Source organism: Syngnathus typhle, linkage group LG8 (genome assembly GCF_033458585.1).
Source record: "Syngnathus typhle isolate RoL2023-S1 ecotype Sweden linkage group LG8, RoL_Styp_1.0, whole genome shotgun sequence".
Classification (NCBI taxonomy): Eukaryota; Metazoa; Chordata; class Actinopteri; order Syngnathiformes; family Syngnathidae; genus Syngnathus; species Syngnathus typhle.
In genome coordinates, this window is record NC_083745.1 from 11,146,541 (window position 1) to 11,171,348 (window position 24,808).

General features: G+C 45.4%; 1 protein-coding gene and 1 long non-coding RNA gene across 4 annotated transcripts; both read right to left on the reverse strand.

The window, feature by feature from the left end:
• Positions 1–1,776: 1,776 nt before the first annotated feature.
• On the reverse strand, positions 1,777–24,502 carry dachc (dachshund c). 3 transcript variants are annotated; one of them, XM_061285763.1, is made up of 12 exons: positions 23,922–24,502; positions 23,650–23,858; positions 15,059–15,168; positions 12,374–12,481; positions 9,452–9,633; positions 8,781–8,901; positions 8,600–8,701; positions 5,325–5,500; positions 4,408–4,558; positions 3,789–3,920; positions 3,549–3,620; positions 1,777–2,148 (listed from the first exon to the last, which is right to left on the reverse strand). In XM_061285763.1, exons 1-12 carry the CDS (start codon positions 24,246–24,248, stop codon positions 2,111–2,113), a joined length of 1,728 nt encoding a protein of 575 aa, XP_061141747.1. In that variant the 5' UTR covers positions 24,249–24,502; the 3' UTR covers positions 1,777–2,110. The 3 variants fall into 3 exon arrangements, with proteins under 3 accessions (XP_061141747.1, XP_061141745.1, XP_061141746.1); XM_061285761.1 differs by having other exon boundaries at positions 23,650–24,502; XM_061285762.1 differs by having other exon boundaries at positions 4,408–4,555; positions 23,650–24,501.
• LOC133158513 (uncharacterized) lies at positions 15,181–19,051 on the reverse strand. Its single transcript, XR_009715228.1, has 3 exons — positions 18,772–19,051; positions 18,054–18,352; positions 15,181–17,541 (listed from the first exon to the last, which is right to left on the reverse strand). It is a non-coding gene; the product is annotated as an uncharacterized LOC133158513 (long non-coding RNA).
• Positions 24,503–24,808: the final 306 nt, after the last annotated feature.

Below are 24,808 nucleotides of genomic sequence, written 5' to 3' on the forward strand. Positions count from 1 at the left end.
AAATCAAAAGAAAAGAAAAACGAGTACTAACCTAAATTGCTACAGTAATGCACAGCACAAGAACATGATCATGTTACATTTTATTCTAGACATGCTCTAAAAAACCTTAATTATGTTGGGGTGGTGACTTTATCTGTAAAACCAAAAAGTCAGAAAATATCACGACTTTAACTTTTTTTTTCCAACTACTGGCAGGTATTTGAACATATTTTATGCAAGAAATTCGTCATTTTAATTATTCTTTTAGTTGTTCTTATTCTTATTTGTTGTCAACTTTTTGTATTCACCCATAAATTCTAGCCATTTTTCATTTCCAATTTAGACAATTCTGTTCATCATCTAATAATTAATGTACTTCTGTCAAGTTAAGACGCTGGGCCCAAGAGGGCTCAGGTCCCACTTTTCATTTACTAAGAGTTTACCTTATTTACCTTAGTTTCATTTACCTTAATAATTTGGGCCGTATAAATGGCTGCTAAATTTAAGATGAAATCAGAAATAACATTCGGTGTGAAGATCTCAACATGTTTGTCAGCCAGGTGAGTTTTGCCACACAATATTTCATGTACGGATATTGTTGCAGCTTTACGTCAGCCATCTGTTTCAGGTCGCATCCAACGCACACACCACCGGTGTTGGTCACGTTGCCGATTCCTTGCGAGTAGGCCCCGCTGCTTTGCGAAAGTCCACATCAAACGTGGCGAACGAGGCCTTCCCCATGAACGGCTCCGGTGGCTCCGTCTTATGTCCAAGTCCAACAGCTGTCTAATAGTATTGCGCGCACGGGGACACAGCGGCCCGTTAGTTCCCATTGGTTAGTTCCTGCCCATTAGCTCTATTTGCTTGCCGGTGGTCAGACATTGAGTGTGAGGAACAGCTTGCTAATTGTGTTTCAGACCTTCTCTGTCACCGGCGTAGGAGTCGGGTCTAAAAAGGTTGCTTTGCCCCTGTTCTCAATCAAACATAATCAGATTAAACGGCACAAAGATGTGTACGTGTGAGTGTTTGCATGTGTGTGCGAGTGTGCCAATAAAGAGAGAGCAGATTTGGAGACAGCCTTGACTCCTGCTGTTTGCTTTGTTCATTAAGAGGAGATGAGCAGATGGTTTGGTGCTCTGTTGTGTCGTGCACTCTCTCTCTCTCTCTCTCTCTCTCCCTCGCACACACACATTCAGGCCTGTCACCTTAGCTTCATCCTCCATTTATCTTTTCCATGACACGTTTCTCGGCAGGACAATGTTACTTTGTGTGTGCAAGTGAAAGAGTGTGAAACAGTAGAAGTGTGCCCAATGAAGACACACTAAAGCTTTTCCATTCAGATGACTCCGAGGTGGTCATCCAAAAAAGGTGATGACTCATTCGTTAATGCATTTGTGAGTCACACTGTATCTAAGGAGGACACAAAGTACAGTAGAACGCAGTGGGTCAAATGTACCAGGAAATGACACATTTGGAAAAATCCATACCTTATCAGACCCAGTTACAAAGTACAAATATTTAAACGGAGGTCAAGTTTCATTGTAATCCTACTTTTTTTTTTTGCTTGTCGAAACACGCTAATCTGATTAATATTGTGATATTTATTCACTTCACGCTGCTGCTATTTTGTCCTCTACTGCTACCTGCTGTTGACTAAAATTGACATCACAGTGCAATTGAGTGCTCAGCTCACCACAATGTCACAGCTCACCTGTTTTGGGGACCTGACTAAATTTTGGATCATCACACATAGACAAAAAGAAAATGTATACGGCAAGAGAAATGCAAAGACAAATCTTAATATTAAAAAGTATTTGTATTGTTTTGTCAAACTGGCCTACTGCATAACATACACCATACATGTACTGACTATACAACATGCCTTTTCTGGATTATAAGAACAAAAAGCATTGACTAGATATGTACACGGCTGGGTCTCTCAAGCTGTATTGATCGCTTGAGCCCAAACAAAAAACAACTACGCTCCTCGTCGACGGTCGAAAGAAACACAAACAAACACATCATCGGAATAAAGGAATTGCTCTTACTACTGTCCGGGATCGGGTGATAAATGCAATAAATTAAAGGTAGAGAAGAGTGGAAAAGTTCAAAGGTGTCCGCCATCTTGCTTTCAATACATGCCGGCTGTCTGCAGGAATACTCGGCCCTCTGAAAGAGACACGGAAAGAAAGGCGGCGAGATTAATTTGAGCGGCTTTATAGCGAATCCTCCAAATGATCATCAAATTTGATGCCGTAAGTCTGCCCGCATTAGACCACGTAAGCAGAAAATGCTTCACAATATAACGTCGGCCATCTGGCCAGGGTACCTGCTACAGATAGCGGCTCATTTGGGGGAAATTCCCCGGGTGGAGTTGGTCAAAGTAAGAGTGCTGGAATGGGCCCAAAAAAAAAAACTTCTGCGTCCTGTTACGATAGAAGTCTGGTGTTGGTGGCTGATTTCTCTATTTTCAATTTATTAGGAAAAGTTTGACTTGTCAGTCAGCGTGTGGACAATTGGAGTGCCTCAAATGAATGTGCGGATAATACAGAGAGGAAACTCAATAGGATTTTTTTTTCTGAGCACAGGAGTGAATATAACAGAATAAAGATGGACTTCCTAATAGCAGAATGTGCTTTGTGCCATCAGTTCATTAGCGTGATGAATATCGTACAAGGGTCCTGCATCGCTTTAACTGAAGAGCAGGAATAAAAAAAAAAAAAAAAAAACACTTGATAAGGTTTAACTGAAGGCCTTTTTTTTTTTTTCTTCTTCAAGGCGTTTGATCCCCTTTTTCTGCACGATTAAACTTCCTGGCACAAAGGAAGCGCATCTTGCCCCCGCCGTCTGACAGACAATTCCCCTTTAAATGATTTATTACTGGGTGTTAATTATGCAAATGATGTCCAAACAAACTCATCACGAGAACAATTAAGACAGCCGTTAATTAGTGGCCAGTTCTCTTCTTGCTTCACTGGCGTTCAATTAAAAAAAAAGCGCCTTGGAACAAGCTCGCTGTCTGCTGCGGCCGGCCCGGGGTCCGGTCCATTGGGGAGGGGAGGGGGGGCTTGTGTGGTGGTCCTCTGCCAGGAACTCTGGCTTTCTTCTCTCTCGCTCCCTGTCTGTCTAACACGTGGCATTTCGCTTGTTAATCCAATGGTCGCGCGGACAATAGCGTGGGACAAATAATAAATATATTAAACGTCGCGGTGCATTAAAACCCAAGGAGCAGTCAAGCATGGCGTGTTTCTCAGAAGTGTTCCCTGTGCGAGAAAAAAAATAAAATCACTCAAAATGATCTTCCGGCAGACCGATCAGCGAGGCATCGAGTGGGCAAAAATGATCAATGACTTCCTTGTTGTGTGGGAGCTTCTTTTGGTTGCCTGTTTGCAGCTACATTTTATTTCTACTTTTTTACTCTGATTTTCAATGTCAAACTATTAGAATCCTTTGTGTTATTTTTTTTGTGCGCCTACTATAGCATACATGACATCCTAGTTGAGTTCAAGCCGGCTAACAAGGACACAAGCTGTTGTGATTCGCAGCTGGATGGTTCTTTTGTTTGGCACCTTGCACTGTTGTCTTAACGTCCATCCTGTCGTCCTCCAGCTTGACAACGTCCGCGTCCTGGCTCGCAGACTCTGTCGGGAGAGAGGCGGCGGATGATTGATGTGCTGCGCTTTGGTCATTAATGAATAAAGGAAGTCAATTATAAAGCTAATGAACAGTCCATGCTGTCGCCAGTAAACGCTTGTTGACATTTATGTAAAAAAAAAAATAAAAAAAGAAGCTTAGTGTTTTTGGCATACCCGGGAGCGCGCTGGCGGCGTGCTGCAGGAAGCCGTGCTCCGCCTGATCGCGAAGTTTCACCTCCTCCTCCAAGGCCTCCTGAAGTCTCCTCTTATTCCTCTTTTCTTTCTTCAGTCGCTTTTGGATGAGAACTGAAAGAAAGCACAGGAGGAGGACAAAAGTGATAGCCATGAAGCTATCTATTTGTTTTGGCTTATGTGCAGGCTGACATCATATCATGAAAACTCAGGTGAGATCATCATGCATTAGGTCAGCGTTGCTTCACTCACTGTTTGGGATAGATTAGTACTTTTCTTTTACACGCTTGATCTTATGGTAACATATTTTTTAGCCACGTTGTAGACATATTTGAACACAAATATTGCAGTAGAAAACACAGTATTAATTGTAGGCGGGGCCCTGTAGGGCAGCACGTGACATCACCAAGTCTTAGCGTGAGTGTGAGCTGTGGTCGACAGCAGCGTGCGCATGACTATGTTTAAGGATATTACTTGACTCCAATGTGGCATAAATAGCTAAAAGTGAGTTAAGAGACTTTTTGAGATAAGAGTACTGTTTTGCTCCCATGTGGTTGCTTCATATTGCGGTGGAACGATGTTGCAGTGTATTTTCAGCTACCTCTGTTCTTCTGCTCCATGCTCAGCTGCCTCTCCAACGTCTCTCGCAGCTCCCGCTCGCGCACCAGTTCCATCTTCAGCTCGGTCCTCTCCAGGTGGTCCTGCTTCTCCTGCGCCCGGGCGTTCTCTATGGCAACCCTCAGCAGACCCTGCTTGGAGACACACACAGGCGCACATCAACAACAGGTTACACGCTGGACGCCAACGGCCGGGAGCCACGCTAAACATTTGCCGACCGCCGCTCACGGCCCCAAAAAAGGAATTTGCAAACGAGCTTAGGTGGGAATTGTTCACAACAATCGGCGGTAAGAATTTTAGCCACGCTTAATAACTAAAAAGACTTTCTGTTGTGTCACCATGCAAGTACCACATCATGTTAGACACTTGCTGAAACTTGCAAAATATGAATAAATTAAAGAGAATAAAGAGATTTCACCTGAACAAATATACTGCAGTATTACATAATAAAACAAATTGGAGGTTTTTTCTTCTAAAAAGCAAAACAAATATTTCAATGGGAGTTTTTCAGGAAGGTGGTTTTACTTTTTGGCCATCAATAAAAACATTTTTGGATGATTTTTTTTTCTCTCTTTTAACAATGGGTAGGCAGTCTTCTGATGTCATTCCCGTTTTCGATTTCTAAACATTTTATTTAAAAAAAGAAAAAAAAAAGTCAAAAGTATCATTTTTTCCCGGAGTCAAGATTTTTTTTTCCTTTTTCACAGAGTGAAAACCAATCCGGGTGACTAGTCCACAACAAAGCCACGGTAGAAGCAGGTCAGCGCACGCCCATTGCAAGTTAACCATATCCTAAATGTCCGCCTCCTCTGTTATTTAACCATTGGCGCTCTTTCTAAAGTCGCCCTTCTATTCATCTCCGAGTATAATAACGGCAACAAAGCCCCGGCAGAGCCTCACCTGGATGTTGGTGAGCAGGGTCTCTATGGAGGACAAGCCTTCCGGGAAGATGAAGGGAGCGTGCTGGAGACCTGCCGGGAGCTTGTGTCCCGCCGGGTGCGGCGCCTTCTCGCAGCCGTCCCGGCTCGGCGGGGGATGCTGGTACACTTGTCTGTCAGCGGCCAACGGGTTGGATTCTGACACACATTGAGGGGAACATTTCTCAGGCCCTCAAAGAGAACAAATCAACAAAAGACCTGATACCAAAACCTGATGTCGTGCTAAGCAAAGCAAAGGTCGTCGACTGCTTTCCAATTTATATTTCACCTGTAATTAAATTCAACAAACGCTCTGCAGCTTCAAGAGGAAAAAGAGAGAGAGGCTCTCCCATATAAATCACAGAGACATTTTCTCATTCTGCCCGTAAAGCATTTTTACGAGGACGGGCCGCATTTTGACAGCTGCTGCGTAAAGTAGTTTTGAATTAAAGTCTTGTTCTTGTGACCAACGCGAGCGAGCTGCACACTGTTGAACAAATTTGGCCAGATGCTATTTTGGTTCTCCGCAACACATTTGAATAATTTACAGCTTTCGAATTTGTTGAGTGAATTCCTTGTAAACACATAAAAGCACATATTAAATGGGTGTTTACACTAATCTTTTGTCCCGGTTTCGGATTTCTCTTTTTACGGCGTGGCAGTGCGCCGATTGATAATGCATCACAGCTTGACGTGGCCATAAAAAGCAGCAAAGAAGAAGAAGCTGCATTATGGATGACCATCTGTTTGTACACGTGAGGAGCACGTGTGTGCCTATTGCATGGCAGCGGCGCAAAGTAACAAAGTGGAAAGGAGTTAATCGTCACAGACGAGACGGGCGGTGCTCACAACGCGGACAAATGATTCCGAAAAAGTAGAGAATAATTGAAAATAAAGCTGCTCTCAAATACTTTGGGTATGTCAAATGAATGGGTCAAAGCACACGTTGGAGAGAAATAGATCTTTCTAATGTCTAAAGATTAGCTTTCGAGGCGCTAGTTTGCATGCTAACAAAAGGCAAGTGGCTCCACTTGGTCACCTCCTCGCAAGGACAACACTGAGCTGTTCCGTAATCTGTGTCCTGTGGTGAAGACGCATTGTTGGCATGTCGCTAGCTTAGCGCAGCCAGTCCTGTTTTCAACAATTATCTTCAAACATTAAAACTCATCTTGACAAGATCTTTAAATACATTGTCTGCAGTTTTTTAGTTTGACTCAAGGGATTGAATAAGTAATTTCACTTATAGCAGTATCATTTAGCACGTGGATTTATTAAGTTCACCATGTGTGTACTTTGCCATCTGTGTTGCGAGGTGCTGAAAATGAAGATGTGCCATTTTTTCAGACACTTTTTTTTTTGGGCTCGGGGAGTGTCCGTGGAGGGTTCGTGGAGCTTAAACATGCACTTTGATATTCTGCCATTTTTTTCCTCTCACTCTCTCATCCATATGTGACAAATGACAGTGTTTTCTCCACTTAGCTGACCGCAGCATCTTTCAACCCCTCCCAGAAAGAAGTGCCTGCCATGGCCTCATGTCTTGGCAACTGTCACATTCAAGGTGTTTCACAGATGAGAAGCATCACCCCCCCTCTACAACACACACACACACCGTCGTCTATTACTTTCTAGCTAAGAGTATTGCTCTGCAGAGAAAGGTAATTAGCAGGTGCTGGCGAGCTCAGCGGAGGGCATCCAACGACACTCCTGTGGCCCACACACACATATACGTCCACGTACACACTCACGCACACACATACTGATAGCCCGCTGAAGTGCGCAGTCAGCAGCGTGGGCTCCCCAGGCTCCTTGGATGTGACTGATCCTTTATTGAGTTACTGTTTTACGCCTACTTTACCTCACTCCCGCTCTCCCTCTCTCTCACACACACACACACACACGCATCTGCGGGCCCGTTTGATCATTTACCCATCTCCCGAACCAAGGTCACTGTTTTCTCCCCCCTCCTCCTCTTAAACTTCATTGCTCTTTTTTCCTGCACTCTTATTCCTCTCCAGGCCGTCCCCAGGGGGCATCGAGCATCACCACGTGAAGACTGCCAGTCAGTGGAAGCGAGAGAGAGAGCGAGAGACAGAGAGAAGGAGAGAAAGAGAGAGAGGGAGAGAGAGGGAGAGAGAGGTGAGGGCGGGGGGGGGGGGGGGCAGAGATGGAATAAAATTCTGCTGATGTTTGGTTAATGGGAGTGAGGTGTCAGGGATGGCCTCTGATCTTTGCTGCATGGATACGTTGTTCAAAGAGCGCGCGAAACAGCACACACAGCCAAATCTGATTCTCTCTCACGCACACGCATGCAGATTCAAGCACAATAGATTGACAGAATGACAGTGCCGACGTGCCCTTTGAAAACGTTGCCCCCCCCTCGATCCGCATGTAATCCGGCAAATGTACGCAAGCTTCATTTGCATGCGGGAAAATCAATTCAAAGTCAATTGCATAAATGCGGCGGCCGCCCGAACGAGGCCTTTGCGCGTCACCGTCACTGCTTTTGTCAATATGTTCACGGCGACCTGACAGCCCCCCGTCAAAAAAAAAAACATACTTGAGGACGCCTTTGTGATTTGGGAGATTTGATTTCAGGAATAATGCGATTCGGCATTAGAATACATTTGCACAGGCGCTCCCGTCTTTATTTTTCTGCTGACTGTTTGTCCTTGAGCAGTCCTCATTAAGCTAATGCAAAGCTCACGGACGGAGAGAAGCAAACAAACTGACGTTGCAGCGCCGCGCCGATGCTGGGGCCCTAACGACAGGGAGGCGGGTCGTTATGCAGATGGGGCGCCGCCCGGCTCGTTAGGCCGCCGCCCCGCAAAATGGCCGTCGAACGGAATTTTCCACCTTTGCTCTCAATAGGAGGAGCAGAAGGCCATTATACACAAATGACATCGCCCGCACCGCCTTGAAACCTTAATTTCAATCCTGACAAGTTTTCAAAATAAATGAAAGAGTTTGTTCCTGTTTTCGAAGATCCTGCAAAGGACGCGGTGTTTGCATGGATTATTCAAAGTATCCAAACCTCCTATTGGCAGGCTTTGTTGTCTGCTTATTGATTTGTCCGCGGAATAATCATTACTGATTAAGCATCTGCAAATGATTAATGGCTGTGACAAGAACATCTCGGGAAAAAAAAAAACTCCTTGACCCAAAGTGGATGTTGGACGTGTTGTCCGAGCGCTAGAGTTGCACACTTCTTCAACCGAAGCCCGACCCGCTTTTCTTTCAGGTTTTGTATGCCGATCTTACCTTTGTCAGTGCGCCCCCTTTTGCTTTCCATCGAGTCGATTTCTCTGAGGCCCGACTGTGCCAACATGCAGTGACTTAAAGTGACGCCATCGAAGAGCTGGTCTGAAATCAAAACATTTACCGTGTAAATATTTGCATTTATTGGTGATTGTTTGAGGGAAAAAATGGCGTCAGTACATACGTGTGTTTTCTGCGGCGCGGTCTATGTGAGAAGGCGAACTGGACACGCTGCTGTGGTTGGATGACAGCTGAGCTTCCTCCAGCGAGGGGGAAGGGGAGGGGCTGTCGTCGTGCATTCGCTCCTACGGTCAAACCGGAGGATAGATAGACATTGGTGAAACTCACAATTCAATTTTACCCAAATCGGAATCCGTTCTCATTTCGCAAGACAACCGCAACATTAGGTGTACCTAATGAAGTGGCCGGTCACGTATCTAAAGATGGAGATTGTGATGTTGCCCTAAAGTTTTTCCCAGGACAACTGGGAGCGCTGCCACGAGTCTTGGAAGCTGCGAGCCGTTCGAAAACAGTCTTCCTCCTTGCAATCAGGAGTCAACTTTTTTTCCTTCTTATTAAAATGTGATGTCAGACTTTTGAGTCACATGTAATAATCGTGTGTTATTACAGAGAGTTGAGTTTAATGAATCTTTAGGGAACAATTTTTTTGTGAATGGAAAAATAGAACCTTTTGGGCGCAGCATGTCGGTTGCGGCATCTATTTGGAGGCACACCAAAATAGTCCAGTTCAAAAACAGCCCGGTGCTTTTTTTCCACTGAAAAAATAAAACTTGGCAACACTTTTGTTCTCCGGGAGCATTCGACCAAGACGGTTGCGCTGCGACATGATTTCACCTTAATGACGGAGGCGGGGGGCCGGACGGCAGGGTTGGCGTGGTGGAGCTGCGCCATGTTGGCGATGCTGGCCAGCGTGCTCAGGCGATTCATCTGGCCCATCGCCATGGAAACGGAGGCCGGTGCCAGACTGGCCGGGATCAGGGGATGTGACATCATCATGAAGGGCAGCTGGTCCAGAACTTGAGAGGGAGAAAACAACAAGATGAACACTTATCTTTTTTCCCCTCCACTTATAAGAGGAACCTTCAGCAAACTCTGAGGAGGAGGTCTTGTCACTGCTAGATTGTGAACCTATTCAAGGACTCCAGAAAACCAGAACTGCAATGTCAAAACGTTGTGAGTTAGTTGCGATGCAATGATATTCTTGTGCTTAGCAGAGCACAAAGACGAAAACGTGATGATGTTCTCACTGTCCGCCTCACCGGCGTCAAACCACCACTTGTCCCTTTTGATTTTCCGCTGTGCTTTCACCACTTCCAAGAACCGCACCTCATCTCACCGCGGCCAATCTATTGTTCACAAAGCTCTCTTTAAGTCGAGAATTGAGCGGCTTTAAAGGGAAATCCCTTCTCTCAACAGCACCCCTGTGGCTTGTTGACGTCCCTCTGGTCCGAAACACAAACAATTCCGTTGGGGGGGGGGGGGGTGGGTAGAGGTTTGACATAAATATTTATCATTTAATAAAGGCACAAGCAAAAACAAAAGACACACACGGCGAGGAAGTGGAACAAAAGAAGCTGATGGCAGTGCTGGTGCCGGGCCAGCAAGGCATGATGGGTAATTATGCACACAAAGGAGGGCAGGAAGAACACAATGTTAGGCGCTTTTCTGCACAAATGTCATAAATAATGTGAAAGCAATGAAGAGGGAATGAAGGAAGAACAGTGAAAGAAAGAGAGGAAAGGAGAAGAGAGAGAGGAAGAGAGGGAGGAAAAGAAGGAAGGAAGGATGTGAAAAGGATGACAAATGAGCATACAAGTGACAGTAAGTGATGGATGGAAACCAAGAAAAAAGGCAAAAGGGATGAAGGGTGGAAGGAAGGAAGGAAGGAAGGAAGGAAGGAAGGAAGGAAGGAAGGAAGGAAGGAGGGAAGGAGGGAAGGAAGGAGGGAAGGAAGGAAGGAAGGAAGGAAGGAAGGAAGGAAGGAAGGAAGGAAGGAAGGAAGGAAGGAAGGAAGGAAGGAAGGAAGGAAGGAAGGAAGGAAGGAAGGAAGGAAGGAAGGAAGGAAGGAAGGAAGGAAGGAAGGAAGGAAGGAAGGAAGGAAGGAAGGAAGGAAGGAAGGAAGGAAGGAACTTGCTTACGCTGCCAACAATAAAGATGTGAATTGACTGTTTTGCAACACTTTAACTTACAAAAGAGAGAAAGCTTGGCAAAAAAGTGGCCAATTATTTGACGATATTTTTCCAGGGGGACTATGGGATGAATGTCAAGAGGCAAAAGAAAAATGACACTATAATCTCCTGATTTTTGCTGATTCATCCAGCTACTATCAGCGCAAAAGTGTCCGGTGAGTAAGTGAAAATATGTTTGTGGTTGTGCGTGTTTTTGTCGTACTGCATGCTTCCAAACAAAAGAAAACGTGAGCGGATGGAGACAAACAGCCGCTGCCTTCTTCTCTGTCACCACCTCTTGCTATCATTTCATTCTCACTCGCACCTTCCCCCTTCTTCTCTTTGGCCCTCCCATTGCTCTCTCTTATGTTTCATTAAAAAACATCACACAAGTCAAAGTAGCGCTCTTCTGTTTATCCAAACAAACCATTACTGTAAACAAACATTTCCCAGAAGATCTTGTTAAACGCACAAATGGTTTGCACGCGCAAAGGTGTCGCACTCAGCATTTGTGTGCGTGCGAGAGATGCCTTTGTGCTGCTTCCAGCCCGAGTTGAGGTCCGGCACTTCCCATAAGGCAGTGGGTGGCGCTATGGGGGGAAAGGGAAAAAAGTCGTGTGCATGTGTGTGTGTTTCCACTTGACTGTAGCATTAGTGATTAAGCTTTACAGGTTTCTAATGGGTGGTGGTAACCATGCCACCCAAGTCCACACAGATGCTATCGGCGCTGGTAAACAAAGCTCACGAGTGGACGCGAGGACCTAAAAAAAAACCTTCAATAGAAACTAATAATAGTAATGAAGGCAACATAAAAAGGGACGCATAATTTAAACTGTACGTCCGTACGTGTGTGTGTATGTGGCGTCCCAGATTGATAGTGTATTCCGCACAGGCCTCCGTATAAGCCCTGTCATCTGTCTAAACACACTGATGTCGCTTTAACCTGTCGATAACGGCAGGGGGGGGGTGAGGTGTGTGGGAGGGGAGGGGTGAGCGGCGCATCCGGCCTGTGAGTGTGTGTGTGTGTTGCGCCATCGATTGCCCGTCCGTTTGTCGTTTGCATTCAAGGTAGTGAATTAGAGAGAAAGCTATTGATTGGACTTCGGCCTCTCATCTTCGTCAGCTCTCTATCTCGCGCTCAGTCCATCTCGGTGGGCAAAGCACGCCACGCCAGGCGTGGCCACCTACGGCCCACTCTGTTTTTTAATCCGGTCCGCATTGCTATAATATGAAGTGCTTCCCTGCTTTCGCTGACATTGCAAAAAACAAGGCATGCGAGGTTGTTTGAAGATTCAAAATTTTTGTTTGCGGCCTGCCTTGGTCTGGCGACCAATCCAGTATGCATCTATCTGAAATAAGATCCAGCTCACCGTAGAACCTGAGCTACAAGCTTGGTCTTGATATCAATTTAAATTGTAAGTGAACGTTTCCCTCTTAGGGGAAACATGATGATGTCACATCCTGCGTGATTCGCTTTGACGGCACAGCGACGTAAAATGTGCGGCGGCATGTTGTAACCGAGTAACCAAAGAAGTGTCTGCGCCTTCATGATTGTGTGTGTGGACAAAAAGAGATAAATGACACCGACCCAATCCAGGACTGTGGTCGCCGTTCTCTCCGTTGTGGCCGCCATGTTGCTGGTTGCTATGGTAACCACCCATCTCCAGCTTGATCTTCTTAGCCAGGGCGGACAGATCTGCGACAACAGAAAAAAAGCAAGAGTGAAATTGACCTCCACGGAATTTTAAATCTAAAAGACAGCATGAATGGGCAGGCACATCCAGCAGATGGCGCTGTGGTGAAAACAGCTTGTTACTTTGTCCTTCATCTTAAATTCAAATTGTGAACTGAAGCTTCTTAAGTGCATCTCTATATATAAACCAAACATCACGGGAAGGTATTGACATTTAATCTGTAAAACATTATTCAAAATAATAATGACTTGGTGAAAAGGTAGCTGACATCTTCAGACAGGCCCTATTTTATCCATATATTGCGCATCGAAAACAGGAGACAGGAAGTTGCATGAAACACGCCATGAAAGGCACACTGATGTAACTAAACATAACCTCCTTAAGCTGGGGCGAGAGGAAAGGCGATCAATAGCAGTTGGATCAATGGCCCCGCTGGAAGATGAAGCTCCACTGCTGGTCGTCATTCATTGCGACCGCTCGGGTGCACCACTCATTTCGTTTGGCAGGGAATCAAGACGGACATTCGTCTCCCCCACACGCGCAACACAGCATTTGGAAAGAAATGAGATTATTATTAATTTTTTTTTTTTTATCAAGGTTGGCCTGTTTTTGCCTTCAAAGACAAGAGCGGAACACCATTTCATTTCTTCTCTGAACCTTGGAGAGTCCTCTGACCCCGCGAGGGCAACCTTTCGAAGTCATACAATTAAATATGTCTTGCGCTAGTTAATGCGAACAAACACGGCAAATTATTAAAAGTGGACAACTGTGCAAACACCAGCGAGGAAATACAAACAAAGCTGTAAGTCTTCATTTCCTGATCTTGATGTCCAAACGTTAGCACTGAGCTCAACTGCTCGCTTGTTTTCTTTCTCCTCCTCCTCCTCCTCCTCCTTCACACAAAAGATGCTCTGTCCCACCAAAATCGTCGACAACCACGACAAATTGTCTCCTTTTCTCTTCTCATCTTCTCCGCTGCCCTTTTTCCTCGCCTTACTTTTACCTTTTCAAAATGTCAGCATCACAGCGGGTCGCCCCGCCGCCATGTTGCGTTTGTGTGTGTGAGGGAGACACTAAGGAGGGGATCACATCAAACGACGGCCGCCGCTTTTTTTTACGCTCAAATGTCCTGTCTCTGCCTTTCTCTCACTTTGGCTTCCTCTCTCATGTGGGCCTGCCTCTAATCACGAGCGCTGACATTGCCGCCGTGCACTCTCCTTGAGGTGGGAACGAGAAGGCATTTCTTTTTTTTTTCCCAGAGAGAGCAACAATCACACAACACACACACATACATACATACAAACACACACCCTTTGAACAACAGCGACGGAAGTGGCGGCTAATAGAAAATCTTTTGAGGAGCAGAATAAAAAGATCAGCTTGCAGAGACGACACAAAGACAAGGGCAGCTTTGAGATCGGTCAGGTGCCAACAATTACTTTTCTGCCTCTCCTTTTAAACGCGCGCACACACACGCACACACACCAGTTTAATAACAAGGCGCAATGATACGACCTTTAGAAGGCTTTTGACTGATTTAAAAAAGCACTTCTAAACCCCGACTAATATGGATTTTTTGGGGCAGATGCTGATTCTGATATTTTTCCGCTTTATTTGATGCACGTGATGGTAAGGTAACACCGATATGGCAAAAAGGCCAACTGCAAATTGAAATACACGCCATGCTTTTATTTTGAAGTTGTTCATGGCGGCAGATAATTAATAGCTCACAAGTTTTGCAGGTTCGAAGATTACAAAAGACTTTTGTGAACTGTGTAGTTCATCTCGGGGTGACAAAAAAGTAGACCTTCCAACTTTTTTTTTTTTTTTTTATATGAGGTGTCAGAAATGTGTGTTAATCTTTTTAATCAGTCACCTCATTCAACTCCGCCCCTCGTCCTTCTACTTGTGCGGGTGATGGGTCGCCAATGTCACCTCAGCCAAAATGTGTTCTGCATATAAGCGACCTCCATACTTTTATTTTTTATGGGACTTGTCATCATTAGGATCACAGGGGAGCCCACTTTGAGCAGAGGCGGGGTAACTGGACTGGTGGTCGGGCAATCGTGGGCCACCTAATGACTCACGTTCACGCCACTAAATCATTGTGTTGACATTTGGCCAATCCGCTATTGTTCTCAACCTGACGGCTGCCAATTATTAGATAGATATATTCATTGGCAATCATGTCAAAACTGCAAAAAGGAAAATGTGGATTATTTATTTATTTATTTATTTATTTATTTATTTATTTATTTATTTATTTATTTATTTATTTATTTATTTATTTATTTATTTATTTATTCATTCATTCATTCAGTCATTCATTCATTTATTTATTTATTTATTCACTTATTTATTCATTTATTCATAATGAAGAAAATATGTGTTTATTCAATACAAATAAAAAAATAAATAAAATAAAAATAAATAAATAAAATATATTTTTCTTGATGGCAATGGGATCACCGACATGCGCAACCGGTGTCGCACGTCTCCAAACATGTGTGTGACATTTTACAGTTCCCGTGTGTGTTTTGCCGATTTGCAGGTAATAGCGCCGAGTGCTGGGTGGTCACCTGCGGGAGGCATGATCCCGGCGTGCATCAGACCGCCGTGGGACAGCATGTGGTGAGCGGCGCCGTCAGTCACCGTCTGCAGCCTCTTGGGCGGTCGGCCAGGCCTCGAACTGCGGAGCACAACATCGCTCGTTAGTCACTTTGGTGCTTTTTTGTTGTTGTTGCTAAGACTGAGATGGGTGGCCCGCCCATGTGAACAAATAGTGGCCTTCAAGTCTATAAAATTTGACAAATGAAATGTGAGTGTTTTCCTGGAAGCAAAAGCAAACGTGCCCTCCCACCCCCGTAAGTACGAGCAAAGCAAAAAAACGAGTTTGCCCCTCATGGCGTCAATAAAGCGCCTCATTACTGTTCAGCTTACTCGTTCATTTGTGTGCTTATTAAATGTGTGTGCTCGCCCACTACTCCTTCTTGTCTCACTTGGCCATTTGTTGCTGGGGTTTTTTTTCAATTTTTTCTTACCTGGAGCAGACTCACACTGGGCCAATTGTCTTGAGCCCAGTTTGCCTCTCGCTGCATCGTCCCCCACTGACCAGCACTCAACTGCGCTCAAGCGCCTTTATGCATGTCATCACTTTATGCTTGAAGACCACTTGACTATTTTTTGACTCCTTACAAGTTGTCGTGGTGATTTTGAGCAGATGAAGACGTACTCTACTAAGTGAAGGATTTTGGGTTTACAGGTGAAAGTTCAGAACTTCTACCTAAAATTCCCACATCTTTGGTTAGCGAGGATTAGCAAGTGGGGCAATGCTGCGATCATGCTAATATTTGCTCATATTAAAAAAAAAATTAAAGGTAAAAATTCTGCCTTGAACACTTTGGCCTGTATTTCGATGCTGGTCATAATGATTGGAGCTCTAAGTAATTTTTTAGATGTAAAACGTTGTGCGCCACCACTTTGGATGACGTCTGAGCCCGGCTAGTCTAGAGATCCTGACGTCACGTCGTGCATTCTTCAGATTGGGCCGGACATGCTCAATCAATCCTATTTGTGGGCCGGCCAGGGGGGTTGGCGAGGGGGCGCGGCGTTGGCGAAAAGCTGTCGGACATCACTTGGGCTCTGACTAAACGGTGTGAATGTCCTGACAGGGGGAATGACACGGGCCGCATCAGGCTTAATGACAAGCAGCGCGGCTCATCTCCCCTCATACTACACACTTCATAACACGAGCCCGTGGGTGCATGTATGCCCGCGAGGAGGGATATTAAAAGAGGGAGCCCGGCCAGCCAAAGTGTGCAGAGGACGGAGAGATGAAATATACGGAAGGAGGGTCCGAGAGATTAAAAAAAAAAAGAGATCGAGAGGGCGAGAGACGAGTGGCAGCCGCTTCCTAGCGTGGGGTGTCTTTGAGCAGATTTTAATTAGAATCTAATCCAGCCGTCATTAAGGCCCCATAAACGAAGCTGTCAGTCAGGAGATTAATGGCTCCTCATTTGCATATTGCATATAATTCATCAATTACCCGGCAGAAAGGACCAATCCCCTGTTGACACACCCACTGGCTGCGAGTGAGGCGAGTGTGTGTGTGGAAGACAGAAAGATTATGTAGCCACTAACTGAGAGAAAAACAGGTAGCTCCATCACGTGTGTGAGTGTGTGTGCAAGTGAGGCAGCTCCAAGCAATATGTGTGTATATGAAGTGCTCAAAGGTTAATTTGATGAGCCGATGAGCTCCACAGTTCCTGCCCTCGGTTTTAATGAGTTGTTATTATTGTCTCTTATTATGGGCCCAGACCGACTGGGATGTGACAGCTGACATCAGATATCACACACACACACACTCCTACACACACGCACAGGCCGGCGGCACAGAAACACACTGTGGTTTTTGCACAGGAATGTGCTAAAGGGATTTGTTGGCAAATGTACTCACATTTGCCAACAAAGTAAAGTCATGAAGTCTTTTTGGGAAGCAGTGCATGCTGACAGCCTGCTTGACTTCAGAGTTGTTTGAATTTCAAAACTTCACAAGAAATAATGGAAAGTGAATGAACATAAATATTAGCTCCGTAAAGTTTTACCCAGTATTCCAAAATATCAATATGCCTGAAATATTCATCGTTCACATATTTTTGTTTTAGGTTCAATACGAAACAAAAACTGCAGTGCTGCCTTTTACGACTGACTAAATTCAGTAGCTCAACGTAAAATAAACTTTGGGAGTTCCTACTTTATTTTTACAGCGCATGTAGTGACATACTGTGCAGTACAAAAGCAGGATACATATTTTTAGGCGGCTAGTTTGTAGCTAAAGCGCCCTCAACTGATAGCATACACTTCAAATGAGACAAAAAGCACCACTGGAGGGAAATAAGACAGCAAAAGTGCATGCTTGGGTTTTTTTCCCCCCTTTCTTTTTTACTGCAGCCGCTTCCCTTTCCCTCACAACTGTTTATTTGCGCACACTAATTAATGGCTTGTGCGTGCTGATGGCTCCGTACACCTTTGCGCGCGTAGAAGGGGGAGAATCAGCTACACACTGAAAAGAAAGAAAAAAAAAAAAGAGTTGGAAACTAATTTTGTGTTTAGTCTTCAAGTGTGTTGATACATCAAAGTGACCCGCAGAGGGAGGTCTGTGTGTTGTTGCTCATGTAAGTGTGTGTGTGTGTGTGTGAGGTTGAAGAGCGCTGGGTTCCCTGAGGTAGGATTAATGAAAAAGCCTTTCATGGAAAAGTCATCAAGCTGAGGGGATGGAATGAGAGAGAGGAGGGGTGAGAGAGAAAACAGTGCATTGTGTGTCTATGCGTGTGTGTGTGTGTGAGTGTGTGTGTGTGTAAGGTGTGCACAGAGGAGGGGGTGTATGGCTTATGACCTCTTTGTCTCAAACTTTAATTAAAATCTCACCCAGACGTCCTCCCTCATGCCAGCACTGGCCACACACACACACACACACACACACACATTCACACACACACACACGGATTTTGTGTTACCAGAAAGAAAAAAGCATTACAACACATTGAGTCCTGTCCTGTCCTGTATGTGGCTTACCTGTGTGTAAAGCGAAACGCCAAACATGGCAGCTGGAGCTTAACGCAGGTGGAGGAGAAAGGAAACAACAAAGATGACAGATCTGGCCAATACCACGGCGGCAGGTCGGCAGTGGGAGAGATGTAATGAAAGAAGAGGAAGTGTGAGAGTCAAAACAGTGGAACGGCTACAGGCTCACACCAGGTGCTGATAGGGAGCAGCTGCGTGCGTGTGTGTGTGTGTGTGTGTGTGTTTCCGGAAGTGTTTCTTTACTTAACTGCAGAGAGTACGAAGCATCTTTTTACACAAATGGTCAAAATCTACAAAACAAAGAAGAAACAAAACAGATTGTTGCTAGTATTCCTTAGCAGCTGTTCTCTCTCATACAAGAGGCCAAGAGTGCTTGCTTCAAGCTTGTACTCTCACATCGAGAAGAAATCCAGATTGTCTGTTTAAACACCGAAAACATTCAACTAAATATCATTTTGTGCGACAAAAAGCGGCTTGCTAGCTGGCTAGGAATCAAGGAGAAACGCCATAGACAGGCTAGCGGAAATTAGCAAGAGAAATGTTAATTAGCCCATGTGACAATGTGTGGCTGTTTTCAACTTGATATGTGTGCAAAGGTGCAGATCGATCAGCATCATTGACACCGAAGTGACTATTTGTGTAAAAATAAAAACACAACTAGCTTACACAAGATTTTGTTTGGAATACATTAGCCGTCCGTTTACAATACCCGTGACGCCCATCCTTTCAATCTGTGTTTATCACGCCGCGTTTGTATTCGCCGTCACGGTCGCCTCTGATAAATCATAACCATGGCCATCATCACCGTCATCATGGCCGCCGCCGCGCAACGTCAGACCGAGTAAGATTGATCGTCGCGTCCCGCCTCTTAAAACAAAGACAGATCACGAAAGGCGAAAAAGCGAGATGTGCTATTGTTATTAAGGAGGCTTGAGGGATGATGTCATGAGAGGAGCAGGGAGGACAACACACACACACATCCACCCACACACACAGGACGTTTGATCATGGCAAGAATCCGATTTCCGAGACTGATACCGCCTTGCATTCCTCTCCGACATTCCAGGGTCAAGACGATGTCAAGACTGTGTGTGTGTGCATTTGTGTGCTTTTGTGCTCACTCCATTAGGGGCTGTCGGAGATGATGCGGAGGTCCCCTATGTCACCCCACTCTTCACAAGACAACATCAAAAGAGCGCCAGGGTTAAAGTTGAGCTAAACACAGCAGCCGAAAAGACACACACACGCACGCACACAATGCCCCCCTTTTAAGACCCCTCACTCTAATGCTGCTCACTTTGACAGTGAGTTATGGTATAGCAATGGGGCTCGGCTTTGAAGAGTCCACCTTCACACACGCACACAAACAAACACGCACACACTAATGGGGTGAAAGGAACTCATCCCAGCATTTTTCCTCATTCGGACAAGCCAAAATGTCCCCCGCTAAGACAAATGTCCCCACAATAAAAGGTTGGAGAGTTGATGAGGGTTGAGCAATACAAAGGCAGAACGACAAGTGCGCACGCGCACACACGCACACACTTGCTCGCACTCCACACGCCGACACACACAAAGAGCGTTTTTTGTTGCACTCTGCAGGCCGCCTCATCTCATTTATCATTTATCATCATAACAGATTCTTTGGTCTCATGTTTATTCTCCACCTGCTTCACATTTGGCTCTTTTATAAATGACCTGCTTCAAAGACACGCGCACACGCACACACACACAGAACATGGTTACAAAGTGCTGATTCTGTTTCAGCACCAGTCCATCTGCGGTCAGCCTCTTAAAGGGCCAGTTGGCCTCAACGTGAGAAACTTTCTGGGTCGGCTAAATTGCACTGTTAGCATTAAGTTGAAGGTTTCTATCAACATTTTTAGTTGTTCTTCATCTTTTTTCTTCAAGTTCTACCAAAAGAAATATTTAAGTGCCACCATAATGACCAGTTTAAAAAAATAGAGTGCTTTTATTCTTCAAATTAATCACTGATGTGTTCCTTGGGGCTACGTCGGTGACTGCTAAACTAGCGCTAGCACACGTGGCCTGCCTCTTGCTCAAAGTTACAGTAGCTGCCATCACTTCCAGCTCAAGTGCAAACAAACGTTACACAACACAGACATGTTAACGACTATGTGTTCACGTGACACCTTCCACCGGGCGAATTAAGGTGACATGAAGGAGAAAAGTTGCATCATTTGCCTCGACTGGCAGCGCCGCTTTGAGTTTCACGTCATTGTGTGTCTAAAAGTCGAAACCATGTGTTGCCTGTGACACATGCTCTCTTCTTTTTAATAGTAACAAGAGCTCCGGTTTGTCACATTACACTTCTTTTATGTGCCAGCGTGCAGAGACGACGCACACACACACACAAACACACACATTTACACAGCTTGACCCGATGTGTGCTTCTAATAGAGAATGAAACTGTTCCTTTGTGAGCGACAAAGAAAAGGACCAAGGATCGGGTTGCCTCCTCCACCGCCGTGTTCCCTCGGTGGAACTAATGTCATTTAGCCAGCCGGGCCAAGCAAACAAGCAGCCGTGACCGTGCATGCGTGCGTGTGTGTGTGTGTGTGTGCGTGTGTGTGTGTTGTTGTTCCACCTTTACATGAATTATAACTAGGTTTTGGCAGTGAGAAAAGTCAGGCCTTCTTCATGGTTGAGTCATTGTGAACACAAGTGTGTGTTTTTGTGCATGTGTGTGTGCATGCATGCGTGCGTGCGTGTGTGTGTGTGTGTGTGTGTGCACATGCACAGCAGGGGTGAACGCAAGGGACAAAGATGGATAAACAGGACACTTCCGTGACCGCTCCTTCAAACGCTTTCATTTAAGCGACCAAAATCGATGTTTACTTGTTCCGTCATTAGCCTTTAAAGAAAGCCGAGCGAGCTGTTGTTTGTCCCAGCGGCTTGTGCGACCATTCTGGTCCGACACGTAATAAGTGACGGGTTGTCTTAATCAGTAACCCGTTGCGAGAGAGAGCTTCTCGGAACTTTTTCTTTTTTTCTTGCTCGCCGACTCGGACCACCGCAGCGGGAAGTTGACACAACAGCACAAATAAGGCCTCGCAAAGTCGTTTGAAGACTCCTAACGAGTGATCTCCTCAGATCTCATTAACTTAAGACTGTTAGGATGTTGTGTGGATAATTGAGACACGGCGGAGGGTGTGCACTTTTCTGCCGTGTGTAGAACAGCGTTCCCATTAACACCTGACATGGAAGAAACCCCCCAGAGACTTCCTGAGACAGATCTGGATTTTGTCTTCTTTTTTTTTTTTTTTAGCTGCAGGGTCTCACGTGTGGGTGGCGGAAGTGGAAAGGGAGTTTAGTGTCATATGCTTTTAATACCTATTCCAATTTTTATTCACTCCACAAATTAGATCATAAAACAGGCCATAATATTAGGTACACCTGTGCAATCTAATGAGATCAGTGTCAAAAGGTCGTAAGATAATATGACTGGCTTCGGATTTCACCGACGACAAAGGGTCGATACCTCTGGCTAAACCTGGCAACGCAGTCCCACACCACCAAAAAACGACATTGCAAACATTGTTCGCTCGTCACTCGGTGGCCATCCGCTTGAGAATTCAACAGCATGATGGGTTGATTTACAGTTGGGCTAATGAAGCTTTCTCCATCCCCATCCTTGTTGACATGTCCTCATCTGCATTTAGTGGCAGGTGTAAATTGGATTATTCACGCACCAGGGAGCTGGGGATTAACTACCACACAATAGCAATTCCCCAAACCGGGGGCGCAAACTTCTGCTGGCGAAACCCGTGCCGGTCGGCGAACGGCGAAGCACCGGGAAGCCACAAATCCCGGCCAATTTAGCCTCTTTCATCGCGACATCGCCGCGGTATATTGGACTGATGACCCGTGCGGATTGGTCACCAACGGAGCTATGCGAAAACACAGCTCATTTGCATAATCTCATCATAAATACCGAGAATTCATTTAATCATCTTCTCTGTTCTGAGGCTCTGGGCTAAAGAGTGTTGATATGATAAGACAGTGAGTTATTAAGGGAGGAGAGAGAGTGAGAGTGAAGGGATCACAGAGTGAGCTTGTCCTGATTTGAGCTGCCGCTTGGGGCCAAATGAAAATTAATTAATTTCTGTGAAGAATCAATTTCTAAGAATGACAGTGTTGGATTCGGCGTGTGCTCGCTCGCTTGTGTATATGTCAGTGTGTGCGTGTGTGTGTGTGTGTGTATGTGTATGTGTGTCAACCAGAGCGAGAGATCACAGCCTACGATAACACGACAAAGTTTGCGTGTTGTTTTTTTCCCCAACGAGGATTACTCGAGTCCATTATCTACGCCATCATCGCTCTTATCATGCGTTAAAATTATGATTAGCAACAGAGCAAGAAATTAAATGTGGCAAGTCAAAAAAGAGAAAGTTAACCGGCTTCACTCAGTCGGAGATGACATATCCTGGCCTATTACGGGATTAATTTGCCATCGTGAGTAACACTCAATTTTCAATGTATGTACAGTATTGGAAGAATGGAGTTTCGGGGGAAAACAACGATGCGTTCACTGCACCTAGGATTTAATGATCACAGCCTTGACTTGATTGGCATCCCGGACACAAACGGAGGTTAGTTCACCTTAGATCAGCAATTCTTAACCTCTGCACTCTGAGCGATAAGCAGATGTGCCTGACGGAATTATCAAACTTCACTGTTTTGAAATTTCACGGTCATTACAAATAATGTATCTTCATTCATCTATCTATGCTAGTGACATATAGGGGCAGGTGAAATGATTAAATACTTTTCCACAAAATGGCAGAAGAAACACTAAACCTGTTGCAGGTGATCATCAAAACAGGCAAATAAAATGAGAGTAAATTGTCATTATTTCAGCATCCACAGCATAACGAACACATAACTCCCAAAATTCAAATTCAATCAGTTGACGGAGCTCGACTGAGGATAGCAAAAATCTGTAAATAACTGACGCTGCCCCAAAAGTGATTTGACAATGTTAATTATTATAACTTGCCCACAAACTATGAGCACTTGAAGAGAAGCTCACAGCACTTTAAATGCTTACAAGCATACTGTAGATAATATTTTGCCACACAAATAATATTGAAAAGTTATGATTTTTTTTCCCCAGAAATGTGAATAGGTGCGTTTTTTGGAAATAAGTGATAGGTTACCTAAACCAATCTGGAAAAACAAAGGGTGAATTCACAAACGTTGAATCATATGGGGCTCCATTTGTATTTCATGCTTTACAGGGGAAAAAAAAAGTAGAAAAGGTTTTGGGGTTTATTTTCTGGAGCTGTATTTACAGCACTCTTTTATAATGTAAAAAAAGTATGCAGGGAATAAGAACGTTTTTCAGTCCATAAGGGAGGACAGTTTAAAAAAAACGGAATGGGCGGGGGAAGTGTACCGTAGTGGATTTCTGCAGAAAAAAAAGTAATGCATTTACGTCACCTGGGATTTGTTGACCCCATCACTGACAAACAAGCTCACCCTTGACCCTCCCCCACACGGGGGTCACCCACCCACCCCCATTCTTCCCCGTCCCAGAACCCCTCTCGCGTCCGGCCGGTCTCACCTCGCGTTGGTACAGTCGCTGTAGAGGGTCTCGAAGTCCTGCCTGGAGATGAGCTTGCATCGGTTCACGCCCGGCTGGATGGCCCCGAGTCCCCGGAGCACGCGGACCTGCTCCACGTTACACACCACCGGCGTGATGTCCAGCCTCTTCAGCTTGGTGTAGACGGTGTGGAGCCCGCCGACCAGGTGCTTGAGGAACACGTCGAAAGCCTGCGGGAGGCAAATGAGCTCCGTGTCTTTGACGGTGAACGACGCGAGCTTGGCTCCCTTCACCTCCACCAGCCGGCACTCGTTGTTCTGCGGGGTGCTCTCCACCGGGGACGGCGTGGCGTACACGGGCTTGTTCCCGTTGCCGGACACTGGGACCACACCGACACCTATGCCGACACCGCCGCTCTTCAACTGGGTACCGTTCGGGAGTAAGAGGTCCGCCCGGAAATGGTGCAGCAGCGCCGGACGCGCCGCCGGAGGAGCCGGGGAGGAGGTAGCGGACGTGGCTGCAGGTGGCGGTGACTGAGTGGCCGGGGACGCGGAACTCGCCGCCGGGTGGTGGCCGAGCGGAGCCACGGGTAAAAGAGTCGGTGGGGCTGGAGTTGCCATGTTGGGTCGCGCGAGTCAGCCAACCGGTGGCGGTGAAAGCAAACAAAAAAAACAGGAGCAAAAAGTCAACTTTGGAGTCGATGAAAGTAACTTTGTCGCGTGACTGCTTTGAGGGAGTCTGAGGAGCGACGACGAGAGGATGGAAGGAGCGCAAAGAGCAGACTTGAGCGAGAAAAGAGATCACATAGTTGATTGGGAATGGAATGGAGGCTTGTCTCACACAAGGAGATGCTCCTGTCACATTATCATAAAGAGGAGGAGTCTGGACATATTCTCACACACACCGAGAAAGAGAGAGAGAGCGAGAGAACGAGAATGATTAGCCTACATAAAGTTCAGATAAGCCTCTTTACCAACGCCCAATACACACATTTCATAATTCTTATTAATGCTGATGATAAGTTTAACTGTGGCACCCAAAGCCTTTCTCACGAAACACATTAAAACCTCTGTAATCTTCTCCTAACACTTTTTGAGCTCACGTTATACTTTGAAGTAGATGTTGATGCAGATGTTATTTTTGAGCGAAATAAATCGGAATCTTATTGGAAAAACAAACA